The 23943-nt window shown below is 54.6% G+C and overlaps 2 protein-coding genes across 11 annotated transcripts in view; both read left to right on the top strand.

Annotated features, from left to right (window-relative positions):
• AKT2 (AKT serine/threonine kinase 2) overlaps positions 1 to 15108 on the top strand; it is a 54146-nt gene extending 39038 nt beyond the window's left edge. For 6 of the 10 annotated variants that reach the window (XM_031659028.1, XM_031659026.1, XM_031659031.1 and 3 more), the window contains 9 exons: positions 2558 to 2711; positions 3180 to 3311; positions 5148 to 5213; positions 6209 to 6277; positions 7094 to 7216; positions 8984 to 9112; positions 9269 to 9483; positions 10046 to 10133; positions 10250 to 10978. In XM_031659028.1, the coding sequence (XP_031514888.1) occupies positions 2558 to 2711; positions 3180 to 3311; positions 5148 to 5213; positions 6209 to 6277; positions 7094 to 7216; positions 8984 to 9112; positions 9269 to 9483; positions 10046 to 10133; positions 10250 to 10444 (1171 nt within the window). In that variant the 3' untranslated portion in view covers positions 10445 to 10978. 10 annotated transcript variants of the gene reach the window in all.
• Positions 15109 to 17505: 2397 nt separating this feature from the next.
• On the top strand, positions 17506 to 22813 carry CNTD2 (cyclin N-terminal domain containing 2). Its single transcript, XM_009194496.4, is given in 5 exon segments — positions 17506 to 18673; positions 20254 to 20343; positions 20422 to 20577; positions 21510 to 21668; positions 21752 to 22813. Coding segments are annotated over 5 exon segments (933 nt in total). The 5' UTR covers positions 17506 to 18406; the 3' UTR covers positions 22013 to 22813.
• Positions 22814 to 23943: the final 1130 nt, after the last annotated feature.

Here is a 23943-nt window from a genome sequence, read left to right on the forward strand (position 1 = left end):
AGTCAGCATACAGACCTGCCTCCGTCTTTCCCCCAGCTGCAGAATGTCTCATTGCACAGATGCCTCACAGGCATTCTCTCTTACAACAGCCTGTGTGTTAAACACTGCTGTGATATTTCATCAAATCGAAGGTGCTGTCATTGGGGGGGCACCTTATTTCGTATAGTGCCAAGAAAAAGGAGTGCCCAGTTAAATCAAGACAGACCCCAACTGTGAGATGCACCTGCATTTCAGCAGTGTCAAAATGTGGAAGAGGGTGCATGGTGGGACGGATGGAAATAGAAGTAGTTTCGCGTGGTACACCAGGAAATGACACTGGGGAGGAATACAGCCCAGCAGGGTGCCCCGGCTTGGATTTTGAAGCCCAATCCCAGCCACTTGTTCCCTGCCTGACCTTGGGTGGGTGCCCCAGTGCCTCAGGAACACAGGAGCAGTGACACTTGCCCTGGGGCGGGGGCCACCCTGGAAGATGCACGTGAAGGGCTGGCTGTACTCCCTGTGGCTTATTTAAATCACTGGGATTTGGGAAGTTGCCTACTTGTACTCTTTGAATTTTCTCATTATTAGTAAACATTTTATTTTTCCTATTGGTCATGTGGGTATTTTCTAGACACAAGCAAAATACACAGAGGGTTCAAAATGCATTGGGTTGAAAACACCTAATTGTGGTGTGGTCAAAAATGGGGGATGTGGACAATTTGGTGTCATTCAGCCTAGTATATTTTTCATTTTGGTCTCTGGTCATTTTCACTTATTAGGCAGAACAGTTTGTAAGTATCCAGAGAAAATTCTTTCCTTTTTTTTGCTGATTGCAGTGGCATGATCATGGCTCACTGCAGCCTCCACCTCCTGGGCTCAAGCAGTTCTCCCACCTCAGCCCCCGAGTAGCTGAGACCACAGGCATGTGCCACCACAACACCTGGCTAATTTTTTATCTTTGGTCTCTACAAAATGGGTATCCGTGTTGCCTAGGCTGGTCTCAAACTTCTGGATGCAAGCCATCCTCCCACCTCAGTCTCCCAAAGTGCCAGGATTGCAGATGTGAGCCACCAAGCCTGGCCCAAAGACAGTTCTTTCCCAGCAAGTTCTAAACCATGAGTGACAGAACTAGTTTGTTGTTTATTTTATTATTATTATTATTTATTATTTTGAGATGGAGTCTCACACTGTTGTCCAGGCTGGAGTGCGATGGTGCGATCTTGGCTCACTGCAACCTCCCCCTCCTGGGTTCAAGTGATTCTCCTGCCTCAGCCTCCCAAGTAGCTGGGACTATAGGCGCATGTCACCACGCCTGGCTAATTTTTTGTATTTTTAGTAGAGACTGGGTTTTACTATGTTGGCCAGGCTGGTCTCAAACTCCTGACCTCAAGGGATCCTACGCCTCGGCCTCCCAAAGTGCTGGGATTACAGGCGTGAGCCATCGCACCTGGCCTGTTTTTATTTTTTATTTTTGTTTTTTGAAAACTTTTTTAGAGATGGGTCTTGCTGTGTTGCCCAGGCTGGTCTTGAACGCTTGGGCTCAAGCACTTGGCCCACCTCGACCTCCCAAAATGCTGGGATTACAGGTGTGAGCCATATACTTAGCTTCTAGTTGACTGTTTTTAAACCAGGCTCCCTTCTGCTGGGACCTGCTTCCTCTCCACCAGCTTCTCTCCTCTACGTCCCTGGGCTGCCAGGACCTCTGTCCCTGCCATGCAGACTCCCTGCTCCCAGCAGACTGTCCCCTCCAGGGATCCTGCGGGCCAGCTCTTGCCTTGTAATGTCTTCGGCTCCTTTGGCTAATGAATACTGCTGCTTACTCTTGGTTTAACTTTACAAAACATTGGTAACTTATAAACTGGAGCTTGTCATTTGTTCTGAAGAATTTACAGGAGCCCCGTCTCTCCCTCATTCAAGGCTCAGGGTGCTGGCTCATTTTCAAGGGGCTGTGAAAAGAGAGGGTCACTCCTTTTTTATCATTTGCCTGCTGCCTGGCTTCAGATGGCCCTCAGGTCAGGTCACTTTAGGGAAATTGGTGATCTCTCTTTGTATTCCACTTTTTTTTTTTTTTTTTAAGAGGGAGTCTTGCTCTGTCACAAGGCTGGAGTACAATGGCGTGATCTGTGCTCACTGCAACTTCTGCCTCCTGGGTTCAAGCAATTCTCCTGCCTCAGCCTCTTGAGTAGCTGGGATTACAGGCGCCTGCCACCATGCCCGGCTAATTTTTGTATTTTTAGTAGAGACGGGGTTTTGCCATGTTGGCCAGGCTGGTCTCGAACTCCTGACCTCGTGATCCATCCGCCTCAGCCTCCCAAAGTGCTGGGATTATAGGCATGAGCCACCGCGCCTGGCCTGCGTTCCACACTTACCCGCTCCTCACCATCACAGCCGGGGGTCTGTGGAGTTTCACTCAGGTCCCTTCAGCTCTCTCTGGTTCTGACAGATCTTGCCCAAATTCCCATGGGTATGTGGTCATTTGCTTGCCTGTTGCAGGGGGTGGCTGGGAGGTGGCACTCAGCCCTTTGACTCTGAGGCCCAGGACTCCTGGCTCCTGGGACTCACGTGTGTCCCTGCATAGGGAGGAATGGATGCGGGCCATCCAGATGGTTGCCAACAGCCTCAAGCAGCGGGCCCCAGGTGAGGACCCCATGGACTACAAGTGTGGCTCCCCCAGTGACTCCTCCGCAGCCGAGGAGATGGAAGTGGCGGTCAGCAAGGCACGGGCTAAAGTGGTAAGTGCTGGAAGCAGGGGTGGGGCTGCCAGCCTGTGATGCCCCCCACCCCCATTGCTGGCCCTGCTCTCCTTGGTTTCCATACACAGTTCAGGGGGCTCAGCTGAGAGACAACAGAGCTGCCCTGCAGGGTGGGGTGATTTCAGGTGGCAGGTGCCCTCGGGTCTTCTCCGTGCCCGTGGGGGAGGGAGCAACCCTAGGTGGACCCACTGCAGCTTCGTCTTGGGAGGTGGTGAAGACCTGGCTAGCCCCACGTCAGAGCCCAGCCCTCCCAAGGCCCTGTGCCCGCAGAGCCTGGTCTGAAGGCCACTTCAGAACACACAGTTGCTGCCCAGAGCCTCCCTTCCAGCTCCAGCCTAAGCCGTTTGGCAACAGTGTCTTTTGGTTTTCCTCTTTCTTTTGTTAAAATTTCCTCCCATGGGCCGTGAGCCAGGCGCTGACTGCCCCCACTCTCCCTGTCCCTGGCAGACCATGAATGATTTCGACTATCTCAAACTCCTTGGCAAGGGAACCTTTGGCAAAGTCATCCTGGTGCGGGAGAAGGCCACTGGCCGCTACTACGCCATGAAGATCCTGCGGAAGGAAGTCATCATTGCCAAGGTGCGTGCCCCGGGAACTGTGCTTGCTGGCCCCTGCGGGGGCTGCGGTCTGGAGCCTGACCCTGAGGCCTGGACGCTTACCCACGCTTTCTGCTGCCGTGGGCTTATTTCCCCCACGAGTTCCCTCCAGACAGAAAAGGGGGAGCCTGAGGCCCAGAGAGGAGCAGCAGGCCTTGCTGCTGAGTCCCCACTTCCACCCTCTGGTAGGGGCTGGGGGTGCCTGTGGAGAGAGCGAGCCTGGGGGCCTCACCCAGCAGGTACTGTCAAGGGAGGCTGGGGCCTGTTGGGGAGGCTGTGAGGACATTCCTGCTGGGGAGGCCAGGGCTCTGCTCAGGGTATCCCAGTTGGAGGTCGGGCCAAGAATGGAATTCTACTTTTTCCCTTATTTGAAGTTTTTGTAGTGGAAGATTCCAAAGATATTCAAAAATTTAAAAAGAAAATAAATATTACGGACCCCCATGTAGCCACTGTCCAGTTTGACCAGTTATCAGTGTTTAGCCAGCCTTGTTCCCTTAGCTCTGCCTGCCTCTCTTGTTCTGGACTACTTTAAGGCCTGTCTTAGACATCACGTCGCTTCACTCATCCACACTTGAACACGTGCCCTGACAGATGAAGGCTGTAAAGAATATAATCGTGGTGCTGCCATCAGAGCCAGTCACATTAACTGTTCATTCCTGATGTGGTGATCGGGCCTAAGGCAGCATTCCTCAGCCTCAGCACTGTTGACAATTTGGGACAGATTGGTCTGTGCTGTCGGGGCAGCCCTGTGCATTGTAGGGTTTTAGCAGCACCCCTGGCTTCTACGCACTAAAGCCAATAGTAGCTCCCTAGGTTGTGACAATCAAAAATGACTTTTGGGTTGGGTGCTGCAGCGTATGCTTGTAATTCCAGCACTTTAGAAGGCTGAGGTGGGAGGATCGCTGGACTGGGCTCGTTGACCAGCCTGGGCAACAAAGCGAGACCCTGTCTCTATAAAAATAAATTAGCCGGGCATAGTGGCGTGCACCTGCAGTCCCAGCTGCTCAGAAGGCTGAAGTGGGAGGATCAGTTGAGCCTCAGAAGTTGAGGCTGTAGTGACCCATGTTCACACCACTGCACTCCAGCCTGGGCAACAGAACCAGACCCCCAGCTAAAGAAAAAAAAGACATTAGACATTTTCAGGTGTCCCCTGGGGATCAACTTGCCCCAGGGAGAGCCTGTGTGAAGTTGCTGCAGGTGGCTCCAGATTTTTGGAACCTCTCCTGGTGGTTCTGCTGTACAGTCAATTAGAACCTGAATTAGAGTCACCCAGAGGGCTTGTGAGACAGTGCTGGGCCCACCCTGAGTTTCTGACCCAGTGGGCCTGGGGGTAGGTCCCAGGAATTTGCATTGCTGCCAGTTCCCAGGCAGTGCTGATGTGCCCCGTGTGGGGACCACACCCTGAGAAGCACTGCTTTGCTGTCTAGAGCTTCGTTAGGCCCAGTTCCTTCTTTGGGCAAAAGCGCTGTCTAGGTGGGGCTTCCCACAGCCTGTGGTGGCACCTCGGGGCTCTTATGATGTCTGTTTGTCTCCCCTGCAGGGACATCACAAGTATCTTGCCCCTAGCAGCCTGGTCCCTTCATTGTGACATTGCTGCTGACTTTTCACCTGTGGCTTTGAGAGCCACTGATGATCCTCGTCTGGGTCTGTGATTTGCTGAGGGCTTGCAGGCATTCACATTCCACTCCTGTGATTGTTTCTGCATTTATGGCTGGGAATGGAATTGCATTTCACAAGGCCTTGCTCCCCTTCCTGGGTCGGGGTGGGGTGGGCAGGCATGGTGTTGCCCACCAGCCTCTCACCCGCAGTCTGTCTGCAGGATGAAGTCGCTCACACAGTCACCGAGAGCCGGGTCCTCCAGAACACCAGGCACCCGTTCCTCACTGTGAGTTGCCCTCCCTTTCCCAGACAGTGTGAGGCCAGCCTTTGGACAGAGCTCAGAGAAAGAGCCCAAATCTTCTGCTACAAAGCACAGCCTTGGGGGAGGCCAGGCGGCCAGGGCACGGTGTTGCTGCGCCCTGCCAAGTCATCCGAACCGAGACATGTGGGGGTGAGCAGGCTCAGGGAGTGGGAGGGTGACAGCTTCTTCAGAGATGGTGGCTTCGTATAAGCACTTGAACCAACTGAAGATAACACATTATTTGATGGCTGCTGTCTCTATGAGTTAGGGCACTTAGCGCAGCTGGTTGAAGTAGAAATATTATTTTGTTTTTGTTTTTGTTTTCAGATATGCTCATAGAAGCAGATGTGTTAGCATTGTGTTGTCTGTCCGCTTGGACTGAGTAGATGCCTATTTGGGCTGCAGTCTCCATCGAGGCCAGTGGCCACCAGTTAAATGGATTAGATTAAGGATGGCTTATGTGTCATTTCTTTATCTCAGTTGCTGTCCAGGTATCCTATTAAGCCACAGTACTTTTTCAAATAAACTCTTATGAGGTACCTCAGTGTAGAAAACAGAATAGTTGAGTTGTCATGAGCTGAGGGACCCCCTGTCCATCCTGTTGTTGAAGTTGGCTCCCAAGCCTTTGCCACTCCCAGCCACAGCAGACATCACTTGTGTGTGTAAGTTGAACACATTTTACTGTAAAAACAAGAGCCCTGGTTGCTCAGTACAGCTCTAGTTTTCCCCTGGCTGTGCCTGATGGAGGCAGAGGACAAGATGGTTCAGCATGTAACCCTTTCCTACCCGCAGAGCCATGCCTTCACTTAACGCCCCAAAAGGTGCAGCCAGTATGTGAACCCCATCTGGCTGATTCCCGGGGGCCCCAGCCAGGGCAGCGTGTATGTGTGCAGAATAAGCAGGGCCAGGGCCCTGCCCTGGTGTGGCTCAGCAGAGTCCTCCTCCCTCCCACCTCCTACCCTGCTGCCTTCATCCACCAGGCGCTGAAGTACGCCTTCCAGACCCACGACCGCCTGTGCTTCGTGATGGAGTACGCCAACGGTGGCGAGGTGAGCCGCGGCTGCCTTGGCTTTGCCCTCTGGGGCCTTCTTCTTTAGGGTGGGGCGGGTTGGAGAGGAGCTGTGGGCGAGATGGAAGGGTGGAGGGAAATTTCAATGTCATCTTGTGCTCCTCTCCCTTGAGGCAGGCGGCATCATCTCCATTTTGGGGGGCGGTCGCTGAGGCTCAGAGAGGTTCAGTGGCTTGCCCAGGTTCACACAGCTAGTGAGTGGGTGGGTCAGGTCCACACCAGTCCAGAGAGGTGTGGAGAGGGCTGTGGGGCAACAGCACTGGGAAGGATGTTAAGACCTTAAAGGCCCCAGAAAAGGCTCCCAAAGGTTAAAACCTAGCAGCCCTCTGTTCCCGTGTCCTTCCGAAGTGGATTCCAGCAGCCACTCAGCTCCCCCTCACAGAGTTACCTCACTTCTGTCACCCACTGCTTGCCTCGCGCCTTCTCTGTGCAGCGGTTGGCACGCCTGTATTGGGATGGGAGGTTTGCTCATCCGTCCGATCTGGGCTTGCCCACGGCCTATTGTTACTTGGTCATGACGTGTGCTTCTCTTTGCCTCCATGCTGTCCTCCCTCCTCTGTCTTGGATGTCCCTGTCATACTCTCTTGTGGGTGTCTCCTGGTGGACCCTCGCCCTTCACCCCCAGCTCTGTGTCACTCGTGAGCTTCTGCGCTGTGCCTTGCTTGGTCCCTGTAGCTGTCACTGGTTCATGACACAGGTGTCACCACATCACTGGGCTGGGGTAGGGGGTTGGGAAGGTGAGGGCAGGTGGGTGGGCTGGGGCCTGACCTCCTCTCCTCACTCCTTCCTCCTGCAGCTGTTCTTCCACCTGTCCCGGGAGCGTGTCTTCACAGAGGAGCGGGCCCGGTTTTATGGTGCAGAGATCGTCTCGGCTCTTGAGTACTTGCACTCGCGGGACGTGGTGTACCGCGACATCAAGGTTAGTGGCAGGGTGTGCACCAGGCTGACCTGTGGCACGCACACCACATGGGACTCACACTGGGGAGGTGGGACTGAGGCCTTCTGCCCTCATTCGCCAAGCTTCCCACCAAGGTCCAGGGTGGTGGTTCTGTAGCAAGTGGCCCCAAGTAGGGACCTTTCCAAGCCTCCCACGAGCCCTCCTAGGCCGCTAGTGGAGTGTGAACTGACACAATCCCTACTTTATTTATTTATATTTATTTATTTATGAGGAGTCCTGCTCCGTTCAGTGCAGTGGTGCGATCTCGACTCACTGCAACCTCCGTCTCCTGGGTCCAAGCTATTGTCCTGCCTCAGCCTCCTGAGTAGTTGGGATTACAGGTGCCCGCCACCGTGCCCAGCAAATTTTTGTATTTTTAATAGAGATGGGGTTGCACCATGTTGGCCAGGCTGGTCTCAAACTCCTGACCTCATGATCCACCCACCTCAGCCTCCCAAAGTGCTGGGATTACAGGTGTGAGCCACCGCACCCAGCCAAGTTTAGAAGATAGTTCGGCAGTGTGTGCACAAGAGAAGTGGGGACACACATTCACCTTAGAAAGTGTCCCCCCCACTCAGCAGCAGGACTCACTGTAGCCCCAACTGGAACAACCCAAGTGCCCACTGTGAGGAGAGGTCAGACCCACTGTGGAGTGTTCGCACCGTGGGGTGCCACACAGCAGTTAGGAATGAGCTACGGCGACACGCGACAGTGTGGACGCATCTCATAGGCTAATGTCGAGGGAAAGCCGCACAGAGGAGGTGAGTCCACAGTTCACAGGTGTGTCTGTGTGCAGTGGTACAGACAGGAAGTAGAGGTTAATTCTTGTGGGGGATGGTCAGTAACTGGGAGGGGCACACAGGGCCTTCCAGGGGGAGATGCCATCTCAGCCTCGCAAGCAGCTGGGACTATAGGTGTGTGCCACCATGCCTGGCTAATTTATTTTTTCATATTAAAAAATATGGAGATGGGGTCTTGCTGTGTTGCCCAGGCTGGTCTCAAACTCCTGGGTTCAAGCAGTCCTGCCGCCTAAGCTCCCCAAAGTGTGAGCCACTTTGCCTGGCTGCATATTTCATAATTAAAAGACAAAAAGTCGGCCGGGCGCGGTGGCTCAAGCCTGTAATCCCAGCACTTTGGGAGGCCGAGACGGGCGGATCACGAGGTCAGGAGATCGAGACCGTCCTGGCTAACACAATGAAACCCCGTCTCTACTAAAAAATACAAAAAAACTAGCCGGGCGAGGTGGCGGGCGCCTGTAGTCCCAGCTACTCGGGAGGCTGAGGCAGGAGAATGGCGGGAACCCGGGAGGCGGAGCTTGCAGTGAGCTGAGATCCGGCCACTGCACTCCAGCCTGGGTGACAGAGCGAGACTCGGCCTCAAAAAAAAAAAAAAAACAAAAAAAATAAAAGACAAAAAGTCTAGGAAAAAAAAAAATAGAAGAAAGCTTGTGCCCCCATGTTCAAACGTAAGAACCTGCAGCTGACCGTGGGGGCAGTGGGTGGACAGGGCCTGGCTCTTGGTTCTCCCTGCCCAGCTGTTTCCAGGTACCCTGGGGGTGGGCCAGGGTGTGGGGAGGGTTGGGTCTGGCCTCTCTCTGAGCCTCAGAGGGTGAGGCTGTGTGTGCTGGGCCCAGCCTGGCATGGGAGGGTTGATGTCCAGGAGCCCCTGGCATCTTTCCCTGGAAGGAAAGGCTGGGGTAGCAGGAACCCCTCGGAGCACACGCCTGAGATCCATTGACTTTTGCAACAGCTGGAAAACCTCATGCTGGACAAAGACGGCCACATCAAGATCACTGACTTTGGCCTCTGCAAAGAAGGCATCAGTGACGGGGCTACCATGAAAACCTTCTGTGGGACCCCGGAGTACCTGGCGCCTGAGGTGTCTGGGGTTTGCGGGGGCGGGTAGGAACATGTGAGGCCAAGGGAAGGGGGAACCCCCAGACCTGTGTGTTTCCAGCCCAGATGCCCTGAGGGCAGGACTGTGATGCCAGCCTCAGGGCCACGGGCCCAGCCCTCATTTCCCCTCCATCCTCAGGTGCTGGAGGACAATGACTATGGCCGGGCCGTGGACTGGTGGGGGCTGGGTGTGGTCATGTACGAGATGATGTGCGGCCGCCTGCCTTTCTACAACCAGGACCACGAGCGCCTCTTCGAGCTCATCCTCATGGAAGAGATCCGCTTCCCGCGCACGCTCAGCCCCGAGGCCAAGTCCCTGCTTGCCGGGCTGCTTAAGAAGGACCCCAAGCAGAGGTGAGGGCTGGCATCGGCCCCGTCCAGTCCAGCCCAGCCCAGCGCCGCCTGCTGCCACTGTCCCTGTGGCCTGGAGGGGGCAGCGTTCACAATGGCGCTCGCTTGTGGGGTCGCAGTGTGTGTTGTCCCCACACAGCCCCTGAAACTGTCCACAGTGGCACTTAGGGAGTGCTCCCCCCAGGGCAGGCCCATCCTTGACACTGCCTTATGGGGGACACTTTTATGGGGACACTGAGAAACAGGGCATCCCTAGGCCTGGCTGGGGCTGCCAAACCATATGTGGCAGAGCCAGGATAGGAACTGAGCCTGCCCTGCTAACTCCCTTTCTGGACTCAAGGGTGAGGCCAGGCTGTGAGGACACATGGGTCCAGGTTGCTGACTCCCTGGCTCAGACCCTGGGCAAGTGAGCTCCCTCCCTGAGCCTCAGTTTCCTCCTGTGAAGTGGTGGTTTGTGGTCAAGACAGAATCATTAAAGGCCATACAGGGCCTGCCTGTGCCGAAAGCCCGTCTCCCCGAACCCAGCCGCTCTGGGAGGCAGGTGCTGACGGCCATCTCTGCCCAGGCTTGGTGGGGGGCCCAGCGATGCCAAGGAGGTCATGGAGCACAGGTTCTTCCTCAGCATCAACTGGCAGGACGTGGTCCAGAAGAAGGTGAGCCCCCACTGCCTGCCCCAGCTGGACCCTCAGGGGCCTGGCCCGCTCGTGCTGACCTTGGTTGATGCCTCCTGGCCTCAAGGTTCCTGAGCCTGAGCTCCTCTCCTCCGTAGCTCCTGCCACCCTTCAAACCTCAGGTCACGTCCGAGGTCGACACAAGGTACTTTGATGATGAATTCACCGCCCAGTCCATCACAATCACACCCCCCGACCGCTGTGAGTGCCTGGGGCCCCCGTGCTGGTGTGCCTGCCCCGGTGGTGGAGGGATGGGGTCTGCTCTTAACCCACTTCTCGAGGAAGGCCCTTGAAGGCCCCTGCTTCATGTCTGGGAGGTTTCCCCCAAGGTCTGCTCTCAGGTCCTTTTGCTGTTGGTCCTCTTTGGACCTGGTGAGGCCACCAGGAGCCATTGGCTGCAGCACATTCTGGAGCTCAGTGCGGGGGTTCAGGGCAGGAGACAGCCAGGTCTGTGAGGCTGGCTGGGTTCACTGCTTTACAGCTGTTTGAGTTCTTACTCTGAACCCAGCCCGGTGCTGGGCTATGCTGGGGACACAGCACTGATTGAGCCAGCCCTGGGCCCTGCCCTGGAAAGCTCCCAGCCCAGGTAGGGTGGATGGCCTGGAGTGGTCAGGGCTAGGCTGTGGGAGCCCAGGGACTAGGGAATCCCAGAGGAAATAGCTGACATGGCCTGCAGTTAGGGAGGGCTTTCTGGAGGAGGAAGCAAACACGTCAGCTGGCCAGAGGAATGGGAGGAATGGCATGTGGGATGCCAGCAATGGGAGAAGCATGGCACAGCCAAGGACAGGCAGCAGCCGGGAAGAAGAGAGGGCATGGGGCTGGAGTGCAAGGGTCTGGGGGCCACTGGGAGGGGTGGGGACTGCTTGCATGGGGGGAGCCAACCAGGGAAGGGTTTCGTAGAGAGAGGGACAGGGTTAAAGAAGGCCTTTAGAAAGCCGCCCCCCGGGCTGCCTGTGGAGAATGGATGGGAGGGCGCGAGAGGCAGGCCAGGACAGGGCTCTGGGCTGGACCCTGGCGTGGTGGTGTATGGAACAGAGAGAAAGTGGGAGGCTCAGAAGGCCCTGCCAGCTGTGGGGCGCATGGGCAAGGGCACAGGAAACTCCCAGAGGAGGCTGCCCGGGGCTCAGGTTTGGGGAGTGGAGCCGTGGCTGAGGGGCTCCATTGCGGAGGGAGGTTTCTGGGCCTTTCCTGTCTGTCCTGTGGGCAGCCCCCGCCAGCTGGGGCCATTTCCCCAGGGAGTCTGGGCAGGTGTCCCAGGCCCTCTCCTGACCGGTCCTCCCCATCCACCTCCGCCGCCCGCAGATGACAGCCTGGGCTTACTGGAGCTGGACCAGCGGACCCACTTCCCCCAGTTCTCCTACTCGGCCAGCATCCGCGAGTGAGCAGTCCGCCCACGCAGAGGACGCACGCACGCACGCACGCACGCAGCCATCACCGCCGGGTGGTTTTTCCCCCTAACTTTTTACTTTGCCTTTTTGGTTTGTGTCCCCACCCCCACCCCCACCCCCACCTCCTCACCCCTTTCCAGTTCTTCTTCAGGCCTCTCCCAGACGCACCCCAGCAGCCCCTGCAGCCCCTGCAGCCCCTGCCTCCAGCCTCACCTTTGTGCCCAGACTCGCTTTTGGGATACTCCACCTCTCGCCCAGGCCTGGGCTGTTGGAGAGATTCAGGTTTTAATCTACACAAGCCCCAGTGAGGGGTGAAGCCTGACGCCCGGGGCCTGCCTGAGTTTCTGGCCCAGGTGTCGTGCTGGTGGCTGCCTCCGCGCTGCTGCTTCCGGACGAAGGCTGCCTTCTGGTGGGACGCGACACCCGGCAGACAGTGGTGCTGCCTTCCAGGCCCCTTGGCCTAGGCTAGGAGTGGCCAGGCACGGGGCGGTCCAACCCCCCACCTGCTGTCCCCCCATGGGGGCAGAAAAGCAATAATGTCCAGGGGCAGGCAGGGGCCCTTGGGAGCTGCAGGGTTGGGGGTTAGGGCTGCTCCCTGGTGAATGGAGCCAGGTCCCAGGATCTGCGCCATGGGGAACCGGGAGGGGCCGGGCTGGGCGCCGCCTCCTGGTCCTGTCTCCTCTCCACCAAGCTGCCCTCACCCTATGGATTGAGGCAGGAGGAACATTTGGGGGCAAACCTGCCAGCCTCCCAGCCCCGTGCCTTACTAGGGCTTCCTTCCAGCTGGCCTTACCTCCTGCTGGACCCCAGGCCTGGCCTAACCCCATTGGGGGCTGTGGGCTGGGCTCACCCCCTTCTCGGCGGGGGTGGAGGGGCACCAGCCTCGGCTGTTACAATCTTACACCGGACAGTATTGGGCCGCATGGACTTGGTCAGGGAGGGGTGGGGGTGGGCATCTCCGGTAGCTATTGGGGTGGGGGGCCTCTGAGAAGGGAGACTCCTAGGCCCCCTCATCCCTCCCTCTCCCCAGGGCCCCATGTTCTGCAGCCTTAAGGTTGAACGTGAACACACGTCCATGTCAGTGCTGTGGGACTCCTGTGCGTGCCTCGGACTGCGTGTGTCGGCGGGATGCAGGCACACGTGGGTGTGTGTGCATGTGTGTTGTGTGTGAGGGCAGCGTGTCCTCCAGTGTGCGTGGTGTGTGGGCTTGGGCCCCATCCCTGGCCCGAGCATTTCATCCTGTGGGGGAGGGGTGCTGACCTAGTGGGAGGAGCCCCGCCTTGATCCATGAGCTGCCCTGCCCACGCCTCCCCTCCCTGTAGCAACACCTCTGGGTGTTTGGAGTTCAGCTTTTGTGGGTTTGCTCTCCCTACCCCATCTCCTGTACGATGCAGTTCATGGCAGGGTGGGGAGGGTGGGGTTGGTTCGGGTGGGTGAGGGTCTTTTTCCTCTGTGTGCGATGTCGTTATCTGACAGTTCTCCTCCGTCCCTACTGGCCTTTCTCCTCGTCCTCATATTTGTACGGTACAAGCAATAAAGACACTCATTTCAGACCAGGGCCCAGCCTGCACTCACGCCGGCCCAGCCACTCTGGGCCTTGCCTTGGTGATGGAGTCGGACCCCTGGGCTCCAGCTCCTCCTGTAGTAATCGCTCCTTTCAGCAAGCAGGGCGCTGAGCAGGGGCGTGGAGGTGAGAAGGAGCTCAGGGCCAGGGCAGCTGGGGTGTGTGCAGGAGCTCAGGCTGGAGAGGGTGGGTGCAGCTGGGGCTGAGGGGTGTGGGGAGGCTCCACGCTTGTGGGGGTGTGGTGGACAGAGACCACTCCAGGCCCTCAGTGCTGCTTAAGCTAAGAGAGGTGGGGCGGAGGGACAGGGCTGGAAGATCTGGGTAGTCCAGAATGAGGAGGGTGCCTGTGCCGTCACTGAGTGAGAGGGAGTGGTTCATTCCGCAGGGCTGCCGAGCCTTAGAGGGGGGCATTCCTGTCCTGCCCCACCTCCCCATTTATGCTGCCACCCGGAAGCCTCGAGGCCCCCAAATTCCAGTACAGACCCAGTGGTGTGTTCATGGTGGCGTGGCTGCTGTCTCCTGGGAGCTCCTGAGCGTTTGGTTGGAACCCCGTTCAGCTTGGGGTCAGCCCTCCGCTAGGCGCTGCCCTTTAGCCTGGCTGTGTCTGGGCCCCTGCACTTCCCATGCTTGAGTCATGTGGCCACATGGCTGGGCACTGGCCGGATGGCACGCCTCCCCCAGCCAGGGACCAGGGACCAGAGCTTTGGCCTGCCCTGCTGAGCCCTGCTGTGCAGAGGGCCTGGCACAGATGAATTTGAGATTTTGCCACAAGGTGTTAGCACTTCACACCTGTTGAGTCTTTGAGATTTTAAGTGAATATAAGCAGAAAAAGATCCAATTTACAGAAATCAGAGTTAGCTACAGCCAAGACTCGTGTTCGGTTGGGGTTTTTTAGTTTGTCTTTCTAAAGTCCTGTGTACCTTAATTTAATTACAAAAGTCTACCCTGGTGGTCATAAGCAGGCAGGCCTATAAAGAGAGGCCTTTTACTCTTCCTTCTCGTCCCAGCCCCGAATTGACCCACGTTGCTGCTGCTCACACCACGGTGACGCAAGTCTCGTGTGGGCACAGGCCTGGCTACCTCATCTTGTTAGTGGCTCTCTCCTCTTCCACAGGATGGGGGCCCACAGCTGCAGCAACCGGCCCCATAGTTGAGCACATGTGGTTATCCTATAGAGCTTTTCCCAAGGAGGGTGTTTGAACTTAGAGTCTTAATAAAATCTTACCAAATAAATTTTGAGTAGAATAATCGTCTTTTGCAATGTACATTTTAAAAATTTCTCAAGTTCTTTTTTGTATATAAAGAACAGTAGACTGGGCACAATGGTTCACGCCTGTAATCCCAGCACTTTCAGAGGCCGAGGCGGGCGGCTCTCTTGAGCCCAGGGGTTTGAGACCAGCCTGGGCAACATGGGGAGACTCTCATCTCTACAAAAAATACAAAAATTAGCTGGGCATGGTGGTGCATGCCTGTCATCCCAGCTGACTTGGAAGGCTGAGGTGGGAAGATCACTTGAGCCCAGGAGTTTGAGGCTGCAGTGAGCTGTGATTGCGACACTGCACTGCAGCCTGGGACAGTGAGACCGTGTCTCTAGAAAAAAAAAAAAAAAAACATGATACATGCCATTAAAAAAGACAGCAAAGCAGGAGTATAAGAAAGTAAATTCACCCAAGGTCTCAGGACCTTGAGTACTCACTTTGGTGCTGATTACCTCTGTGCAAATGGACACAGCATAATAAATTGGTAGTTTCCTGCTCTTTTTGCATCATCTTTTCCAGTTAATGTGAAGCCTCTGGGGGCTGCCCTGTGTGCATTGATGACTGTGTTGAGTCAGGGGTAGCAGTGAGATTCCCTTTTAGCTGCTGCATTTGGGGAACTCAGACTTTCCAGCTGCTTCCTCAGGGTAGACTCCTCAACCGGTTCAGCCGCCCTGTTAAAAGGAATTGACTTGGTTTCATTTGGTGCTACCAGCAGTCCTGTAATAAACTTTAGCTATCTGCCTGTACTGTGCTTGTGCTTTTGTTTGTCGTCTACATCCCACAATTTTAACGTCCAATACCTTCCCAAAAAAGTGTAGCCATTCACATAAATAAATTTTGAAATAATTGGAGACTTGCAGAAAACTTTGAAAAATAATACTGTACTAAGATTATTCCAGGCCTGGGGCAGGAAATGTACAAGATGAGCCTGGGGCGTCTTGTAGTGCCTGAAAGTAAGCACAGATGTGCTTAAGTCACAGGGACACAGGAGCCAGTAGAAAGCTCCCAGTGGTCAAAGCTGAAAAGAATTTGAACAACAAAATAAATAGCATAATATTGGGTTTTCACCCAAAATGTGAAATAAGTCTACTGCTAAGTGACAAAATGGTGTGAATACACAAATCTACACAAAATCATAAGTAATTTCTGTAGACAGCCTTCAAGGAGGGCTATGTAACCCCCACTTAGGTGTGGGCTGCAGTAGCTCCTCCAAAGAGTGCAGTGTGGAGAGGGGGGAAAAAGTAACTTTTCAGTGAAGATCTGACAAACATCATCCAGCCGATCGAGGTCAACATTGCCGATGAATCCCCTTCACGGTGTCCCTTTAATGTGATGTAATAGAAGGGCACTTTCCCTCTGATCCTCCTCCCGCAGACACACACCACCTCCCTGAGAGGAAGCAGACATCAGATCTCAGTTGAGGGATTTGTCTGTCAAGGTGGTTAATCAGAAAAGTCTGAGAAAGTGACACATCCAAGATAAACCGAAGGAGTCATGGTGACTAAATGTGTCCTGAAATAGAACGTAAGGAAAAAGGAAGGCTGAATAAAGCATGGACTTAGTAGATGAATATTGGTCTAACGGATTGTGACAAATGGGGCACACTAATACGAGATGTTCATCGGGGAAATTGGGTGTGGGGTAGGTGGGAACTCTATTCAAAAATAAAAGTTATGTAAAAGGGTTACAAAATATACCCTTCACCAGGTTCTTCATAGCGTTTTACTTAAAACGGACAAAAATGGGATCGGAATTTTCCATTTAGCCCTCCACCTCCTGCTCCACGTCTGTATACCTTTTCCAGAGAACATTCTGCTACATAACTGCTCTCCAGTTGTCAAGGTCAGGAAGCTAACATTGAAACCGCTGTTCTTTACAGATTTTATAATGTCCGCTAGTGGTCACACTTAATGTCCTTGTATGTTAAAAATTCCTAGCTAATGACCAGGCTCACACGTTGCATCCAGTTGGCAGGTGTGAAACCCACAGGGCAGTTATTTTGCAGTTATTTTCCCTCAACCAGGGTTGGTTGCCTCACGTGTTTTTTTTTTTTTTTTTTTGAGACAAGAGTTTCGCTCTGTCACCCAGGCTGGAGTGCCATGGTGTGATCTCAGCTCTCTGCAACCTCGGCCTCCAGAGTTCAAGCGATTCTCCTACCTCAGCCTCCTGAGTAGCTGAGGTGACAGGCACCCACCACCACACCCAGCTGATTTTTGTATGTTTAGTAGAGACAGGGTTTCACCATGTTGGCCAGGCTGGTTTCGAACTGACCTCCAGTGATCCGCCCACCTCAGCTTCCCAAAGTGCTGGGATTACAGGCTGAGCCACTGCGCCTGGCCTAAAGGTTTATTGTTTGTTAAGCTACTTACCTCTCACCATTTGCCCACAAGGAAATTCCTTGTGGACAAGACAGAGTTCAAAGTCATCCCTGTGCTTCCGTGAGACAAACCCATATCTGATGGCTTCCTCTGCCCTATTCTTTGAGCAAGACTAGGCATGGATGACTGTACCTGTAAATCGTGCATTCAGTAAATGGCTAATCAAACTCAAAGCAGCCGTTCGTCTCTTGTCTATGACCTGGAAGCCCCTGCTTCAAGTTGTGTCGCCTTTCCGGACCGAACCAGTGTACAGCTTACACATATTAATGACGTCTCATGTCTCCATAAAAATGATAAAACCAAACGGTGCCCCGAACACCTCCTGAGGCTATGTCATGGGCACGTCCTTAACTTTGGCAAAATAAACTTTCTAAATTGATTGAGACCTATCTCAGATACCTTTTGGTTTACATAGTTAATAAGCATCTTGTGTAGAGGCATTTTGTAGATACCCTGATTCCTATCAGATGTTCACCCACTAGTTTGAACATCTATTGATGTTTCTTGCATGAAACGATGCTGTGGTGGTTGCCAAATAGAATTTTCCATCCTTCTATATTTATTAGTTCGGCCAGGCATGGCTCACACCTGTAATCCTAGCACTTTGGGAAGCCAAGGCGGGAGGATCACTTGAGCCCAGGAGTTCAAAACCAGCCTAGGCAACAAAGTGATACCCCAGTCTCTACAAAAAATTTTAAAATTAAGCAAGCATGGTGGCACACGCCTGTAGTCCCAGCTACTTGAGAGGCTGAGATGGGAGGCTCACTTGAGCCTAGGAGGTTTAGGCTGCAGTGAGTCATGTTCACACCACTGCACTCCAGCCTGCGTGACAGAGTGAGACCCTGTCTGAAAACAAAACACATCTATTAGTTCACATTCTAAGGATTAGAAGAGCTTTTCTTTCCCACTGTCTGAGTTATATCAGAATAAACATGTATTTTAATTTTATTCAGTGGTTTGTGATCTGTGACTATCATCTTGATGCTCACATTTTCTAGATTTAGCTAGTGACTTCTGCATCTATGTGACTTGCTCTGCCATTGGGACACTTTCTGCCACACAAAAGTATTCCAGATCTTGTACCTTCTCTTGTATGACCCTGGGATCAGCCATTTCTCCAAGTAGACCTGGTTCCTTTTAGTGGAGAATGGGATGCGGCGGCCAGGGCCTGGATGGTACCGGTGCTTCTTACTATTGGGGTGTCGTTGCTCTTAAACCCTCCCAGTGGACTAAGCTAGGAAATACATGTTTGCATACCCAACACTTATTTCTATATATGTGTTCACACAATTTTATCTCCAATTCCATTGTGACACCGACACCACAAGGGTCACTCTAACCTCTGATCTATGTTTGTACATCCATCCTCTGACGGTACAAACCCTGATTCTACATTTTGAAATCATCCCGACTTTATGGTCGAGGAAAGTGAGGCTCAGAGGGGCTGCTTCTGGGCAGCAGGATGAGGCTCTGTCTCCAGCTGCCCGACCTCAGAGGGCTTCGAGAGGACAGAGCCAGCCTGCGGGGCACTCGCCTTTGTGCACCTGCCTAGGCGAGGCGGGCTCAGTGCGCACGCGCCCAGGCGCATTTAAAGCACCCGCCGCACCTCTCTTCCCCTAGCTGCAAGGGTCGGTGCTTGGCCTCGCCCGCAACACCCTCCTGGAGGATGCTGGTGAGAGGCAGGGACCAGGGGCCCGGCTCCCGGCTCAGGCCTCTCTTTAGGCGCTGAGTCCCCAGGCCCTCTCCTTTGCAGAGTCCCGCTGCCTCCCTCGATGCAGAGCCTTCGAGCGACCCAGTCCCCGACGGCTTCCCCTCGGGCCCCAGTGTCTCCCCAAGACGCCTGGAGAGGCCGCCGGGGCTGGAGGAGGCGCTGAGCGCGCTGGGGCTGCAGGGAGAACGCGAGTACGCCGGGGACATCTTCGCCGAAGCCATGGTGAGCCGACCCGCCGCCTGCCCTGGTGAAGCCGACGCCAGCCCCCCACCCAGCACCCACTCAACACCACCTCTGAACTCCCACCGCTCCAGCCTCTCTCCTCCCCATCACTGGCGGCCGGCGTTCCTTCTCTGCAACGTCCAGGCTGTTGTTTTGTTTTCACAGAGCACCGTTTCTACCGCTGGGAATGCCCTTTCCCACCGTCCCCGGGCTCTTTACAGCCCCTCCTGGGGTGTTTGTGGTCCCCGTACTTATCCTCCACATTTATTCAACAAATATTTAATGGTTTAGTAGCGAATGTTTTAAGCGCTGGAGATGCTGCAGTGCTGGCCTCCTTCTGGGGAGATGAGCAAACACATAGGACAGTTAGGGAAAGGCCATCCACACCAAAGCGTTGCCCTTGCCAGCCTTCAGACATCCCTATGAGAGGGGTGCTGCGGCAGGAAGACTGAAGGGAGGAGTTTATTTAACGTCTTACCAGCGACTCTCCTGGGCCAGGATCTCTGTTAGGACCTGAGAGACACCTGTGTTCTGGGCAGAAGTCCCTGCCCTCGTGGGACTGGCAGCCTAGCGGCCAAATAGACAAAGCATATAGGGAGACATCTTCAGAGTGAAAATGCTGAGACAAAGAGATAGTGATCGGGTGGGAGGAGTATAGATAAAGTCATGGAGATGTTAGTTGAATGACGGAAAGGCCGTGCAAGGAGTTGGGGAAGGACCCTCTCTGTAGAAGAAACAGGAAGTGCAAAGGAGCTGGGGTAGGAATGGGCTTGGTATAGTCTAGGAGCCAAGAAGAAGGTGGCTGTGGCTGATGTGTGGGTTGTCGGGGGAGAGAGGGAAGAGGTGATGTTGAAGCAGAGCCTGAAAGAAATTAGAGTTTTCTCCAAGGGTACTGGGAGCTATGGAAGGGTTTTATAAGCTGGGGAGTTCCTTGGTCAGATCTTTCTTTGGGAAGACCCTTTTGGGTGCTCTGAGGCAGAGAGGTTGAGGATTGGTGGTCAAGAGTTGAAGTCTGAGGCTGGGCGCAGTGGCTCATACCGGTAATCCCAGCACTTTGGGAGGCCAAGGTGGGCAGATCACCTGAGGTCAGGAGTTCAAGACCAGTTTGGTCAACATGGTGAAATCCCGTCTCTACAAAAATACAAAAATTAGCCAGGCGTGGTGCTGCATGCCTGTAATGCCAGTTACTCCGGAGGCTGAGGCAAGAGAATCACTTGAACCCAGGAGGCAGATGTTGCAGTGAGCCGAGATCGTGCCATTGCACTCCAGCCTGGGCAACAGAGTGAGACTCCGTCAAAAAAAAAAAAAAAGGTGAAGTTCTGGGAACCTAGGGGGAGACACCCAGGAGACTATGTGGCTCTGGGGGCTACAGACTGGAGAGGTGAGTATAGAGGCATCTGAAACAAAGCCCAGAGTTCTAGGTGAGGACATGTAAGAGGAGCTCATTTGGAGGCCAGTTTGGGTGTGGCACACCTGAGATGTCCAACTGACTGGAGGAGGCTGCTACACCCAGGGCTGGAGCTCAGGAGAAAGGCAGAGGCACAGGTGTGGAGAGTGAGGCATCCCTGCCCTAATCCCAGGTGTGCCGCATGCTGCCCCGGAGAGCCCTGCCCCGCGCTGTGACCCCGGAGATGCGCGCCCTGGTGGTAGACTGGCTGGTCCAGGTGCACGTAGGTATCTGGAAGGGTGTGGGGGGCTGAGTTTGCGTCGCTGCCTGGGACCCCGTGGTCACCTGTGCCCCTCCTCAGGAGTACCTGGGTTTGGCTGGTGACACACTTTACCTGGCGGTGCACCTGCTTGATTCCTACCTGAGTGCTGGCCGCGTGCGCCTACATCGCCTGCAGCTGCTGGGCGTGGCCTGCCTGTTTGTGGCGTGCAAAATGGAAGAGTGCGTGCTTCCCCAGGTACTTCCGGGGTGGGGTTTGGGAGGGTGGATGGAGTCCTTTGGGGAGTCACTGATTCAGTGCCTACTGTGTGCCAAGCACCGTGCTGTGTCTGGGATTCACATGTACGAGGGAGGGGCTGTCAATGTGTCCCTTAAACAGAAGAGGAGACCGAGGCCCAGAGAGAGGAAGACACTTGCCCCACATCAAACAGTTGGAACTTCGACTGTCTAGAATAGTCTGTCTTAAGGCTGGGGGTGATGGCTCACGCCTGTAATCTCAGCACTTTGGGAGGTTGAGACGGGCAGATCACTTGAGGTCAGGAGTTTGAGACCAGCCTGACCAACATGGTGAAACCCTGTCTCTACTATAAATACAAAAATTAGCCCGGCGTGGTGGTGCACGCCTGTAGTCCCAGCTACTCAGGAGGCTGAGGGAGGACAATTGCTTAAATCCAGAAGGCGGAGGTTGCAGTGAGGTGAGATCGCGCCACTGCACTCCAAAACAAAATAAAACAAAAACACCCAAAAGGTATATCACTTTGGGAAACCAAGATGACCTCGTCTCTAATTTAGAAAAGTAAATAATATAAACTAGGCCACCTTGAATAGTTACCGTCAACATGCGTGAATTTAGTGCCTTATCAGAACTGCCTGGTGAAGCAGGGAGTAGTATCTGTTTTACGGCGGGCGGCGGGGTGGTGGGAATGAGGCAGAGAGCTGAAGTGAATGTCCTGTGTGTCACAGTGAGCAGATGGTGGGGTTTGAACTCGAACCCAGGTCTTGAACCCAGGACTCTCAAGCCCGTGCTCTCTACGACTTCCAGACACAAGTCAATGGCCCCATTTTACACACCAGGAAACTGAGGTCCGGAACCTGGGGCCTTTTCAGGGCAGGGAGTAAAGAGCCGGGATCCAAGGCTCCTTCACCTCCCCGCGCATTCCCCATCTGCAGCCCGCCTTCCTCTGCCTCCTGAGCGCCGACTCCTTCTCGCGGGCGGAGCTGCTGCGAGCCGAGCGCCGCATCCTGAGCCGCCTGGATTTCCGGCTGCACCACCCGGGTCCGCTGCTGTGCCTCGGGCTGCTGGCCGCGCTGGCAGGGAGCAGCCCCCAGGTGAATCCTCGTGGATACGGGGGTGGGGGCGTGGCCGACGCGAGGTGGGGCGTGGCCTGACAGTCGCCCCGCCTCACTTGCAGGTGATGCTACTTGCCACCTACTTCCTGGAGCTGTCTTTGCTGGAGGCCGAGGCGGCGGGATGGGAGCCAGGTCGTCGCGCGGCTGCGGCTCTGAGCCTGGCGCACCGCTTGCTAGACGGCGCAGGCTCCAGGCTCCAGCTGGAACTTTACAGGTGTAGTCTTGGCGTATGGGATCACAGCAGCTTCAGGGACTTCCCTTCCTGGTCATTTTTACCGTCTCAGAGAACGAGAGACTATTATTGGGGAGGAGGTGGCACCTAGACTTGATTTTTCTGTGTGGGGGAGAGAATGGAGTGGGAGGACCCCATTAGTCCAGATCTGGGGGCTCTTAACCTTGCTCCAGGGTGGAAGATAGTCTCCCAGGCCCAGAAGATGCTCCTGTTGCCTTCCAGGGCTGAGAACGAAGGGTCTCTCAGGCCTCGAGTCCTCCATCTCTGTATCTGGTGATGGATGGGGGTCCCTTTAGCTGCTAGGGCCGCTAACCATGCTACCAGGTGGCAGGGCGCGAGCCACGGTTTCCCCCAGGATAGGATGGCTGCCCATCCTCAGCTCCCCTCTTTGCTTCCTTGCGTGTTCCGACTCCGCACTAGCCGCGCCCTGTAGGAAGAATTGGGTGTCCACCTCTCCCCGGTGCTCACCTAGTCACTCCAGTTGAGGATGGGACGCGTGCCGGATCTCAAGAGAGCCCCTGACCCGTCCTTGGGGACCCACATCGACGCTGCTTCTCACGAGTCTCCAGTTCCAAGGATGGGTCATCTCCAACCCCTTGTCCTACCTTAGTTTCTCCATCTCCCTGCTGCAGCCCCGAGGAACTGGGCCCCCTCGAGCCGTGCATGGCCCGCGCTGCGCTCCGAGGTCCCGCGCCGGGCCGCGCCGCAGTCTTCCTCAAGTACGCGCGGCCCCAGCGCCAGGGCACCAGCCTCGCCGCCGCTTGCCTGCTCCGCTGCCTCCAGCCTGAGCCCCCCTGAGCGCTGAGACTCAGTCACAAAAACAACAAAAAAAAACCCCCCAAACCCTCCCAGTGTGTGTCCGTCTCTCATCTCAATAAAAGAATGTATTTTATTTTGAGCGCTCTCTGCCCTCATTGGGCGAATTCCAGTCCCTTCTAGCTTTTGATTGGTCGCTTTCCAGGCCTCGCATCCCTCTGATTGGATGTTCTCACCACTTCCTTTAATGGTTGCTGAGATATAAAATGCAAATTCCGAGCTCCACCACCAGGGGGCAATGGCGGGCTTCCCCAAGGGCCATTCAGCAGGATAAAACTGGGATCCCTTAAGGACTGGCAAGAAATCACGAAGGATGGGGACTGCGAGGAACTGAGAATGCCCGCCCCGGTCAGAAGAAATGCTATCTCGATGTTGCCAGCTTTTCAGATCTTATTCAAGTAAATCTGAAATTCTGCAATTCTAAATCTGCTTTTAGATGTCAACTAATTCAGTATTTCCTTTTTTTTTTTGAGACGGAGTTTCGTTCTTGTTGCCCAGGCTGCTGGAGTGCAATGGCGCGGTCTCAGCTCACTGCAAACTCTGCCTCCCGGGTTCAAATGATTCTCCTGCCTCTGCCTCCCAAATAGCTGGGATTACAGGTGCCTGCCACCATGCTCAGCTAATTTTTCTATTTGTAATAGAGATGAGTGTCACCATGTTGGTCAGGCTGGTCTCGAACTTCTAACCTTAGGTGATCCTCCCGCCTCGGCCTCCCAAAGTGCTGGGATTACAGAAGTGAGCCACCGCACCCGGCCTAATTCAATATTTCTTAGTAGTAGTACAAGCCCAATGCATCACATATACTGGGCTATGAAGATAGGGTCTCCCAGGCCTGGAAGATGCTCTGTGAAGGTCATCAGTTTGTAGTAGTAAGTCCTGGATAGTGAGAGTTTGATCAATGGGGTCTGATATGCTTAACCTGGGAAATGCCCAGGTGTCAGCGGGGATAATTATGGTACCAACCTCCCGACACTGTGGTGAGGATGTGAGTTAAAATATACGTAAAGCGGCCAGGTGCGGTGGCTCAAGCCTGTAATTCCAGCACTTTAGGAGGCCGAGGCTGGCGGATCACGAGGTCAGGAGTTCGAGACCGGCCTGGTCAACATAGTGAAACCCTGTCTCTACTAAAAATACAATAAATTAGTTGGCGTTGTGGGAGGCACCTGTAATCTGAGCTACACAGGAGGTTGAGGCAAGAGAATTGCT

This window comes from Papio anubis, chromosome 20, assembly GCF_008728515.1.
Source record: "Papio anubis isolate 15944 chromosome 20, Panubis1.0, whole genome shotgun sequence".
NCBI lineage: Eukaryota > Metazoa > Chordata > Mammalia > Primates > Cercopithecidae > Papio > Papio anubis.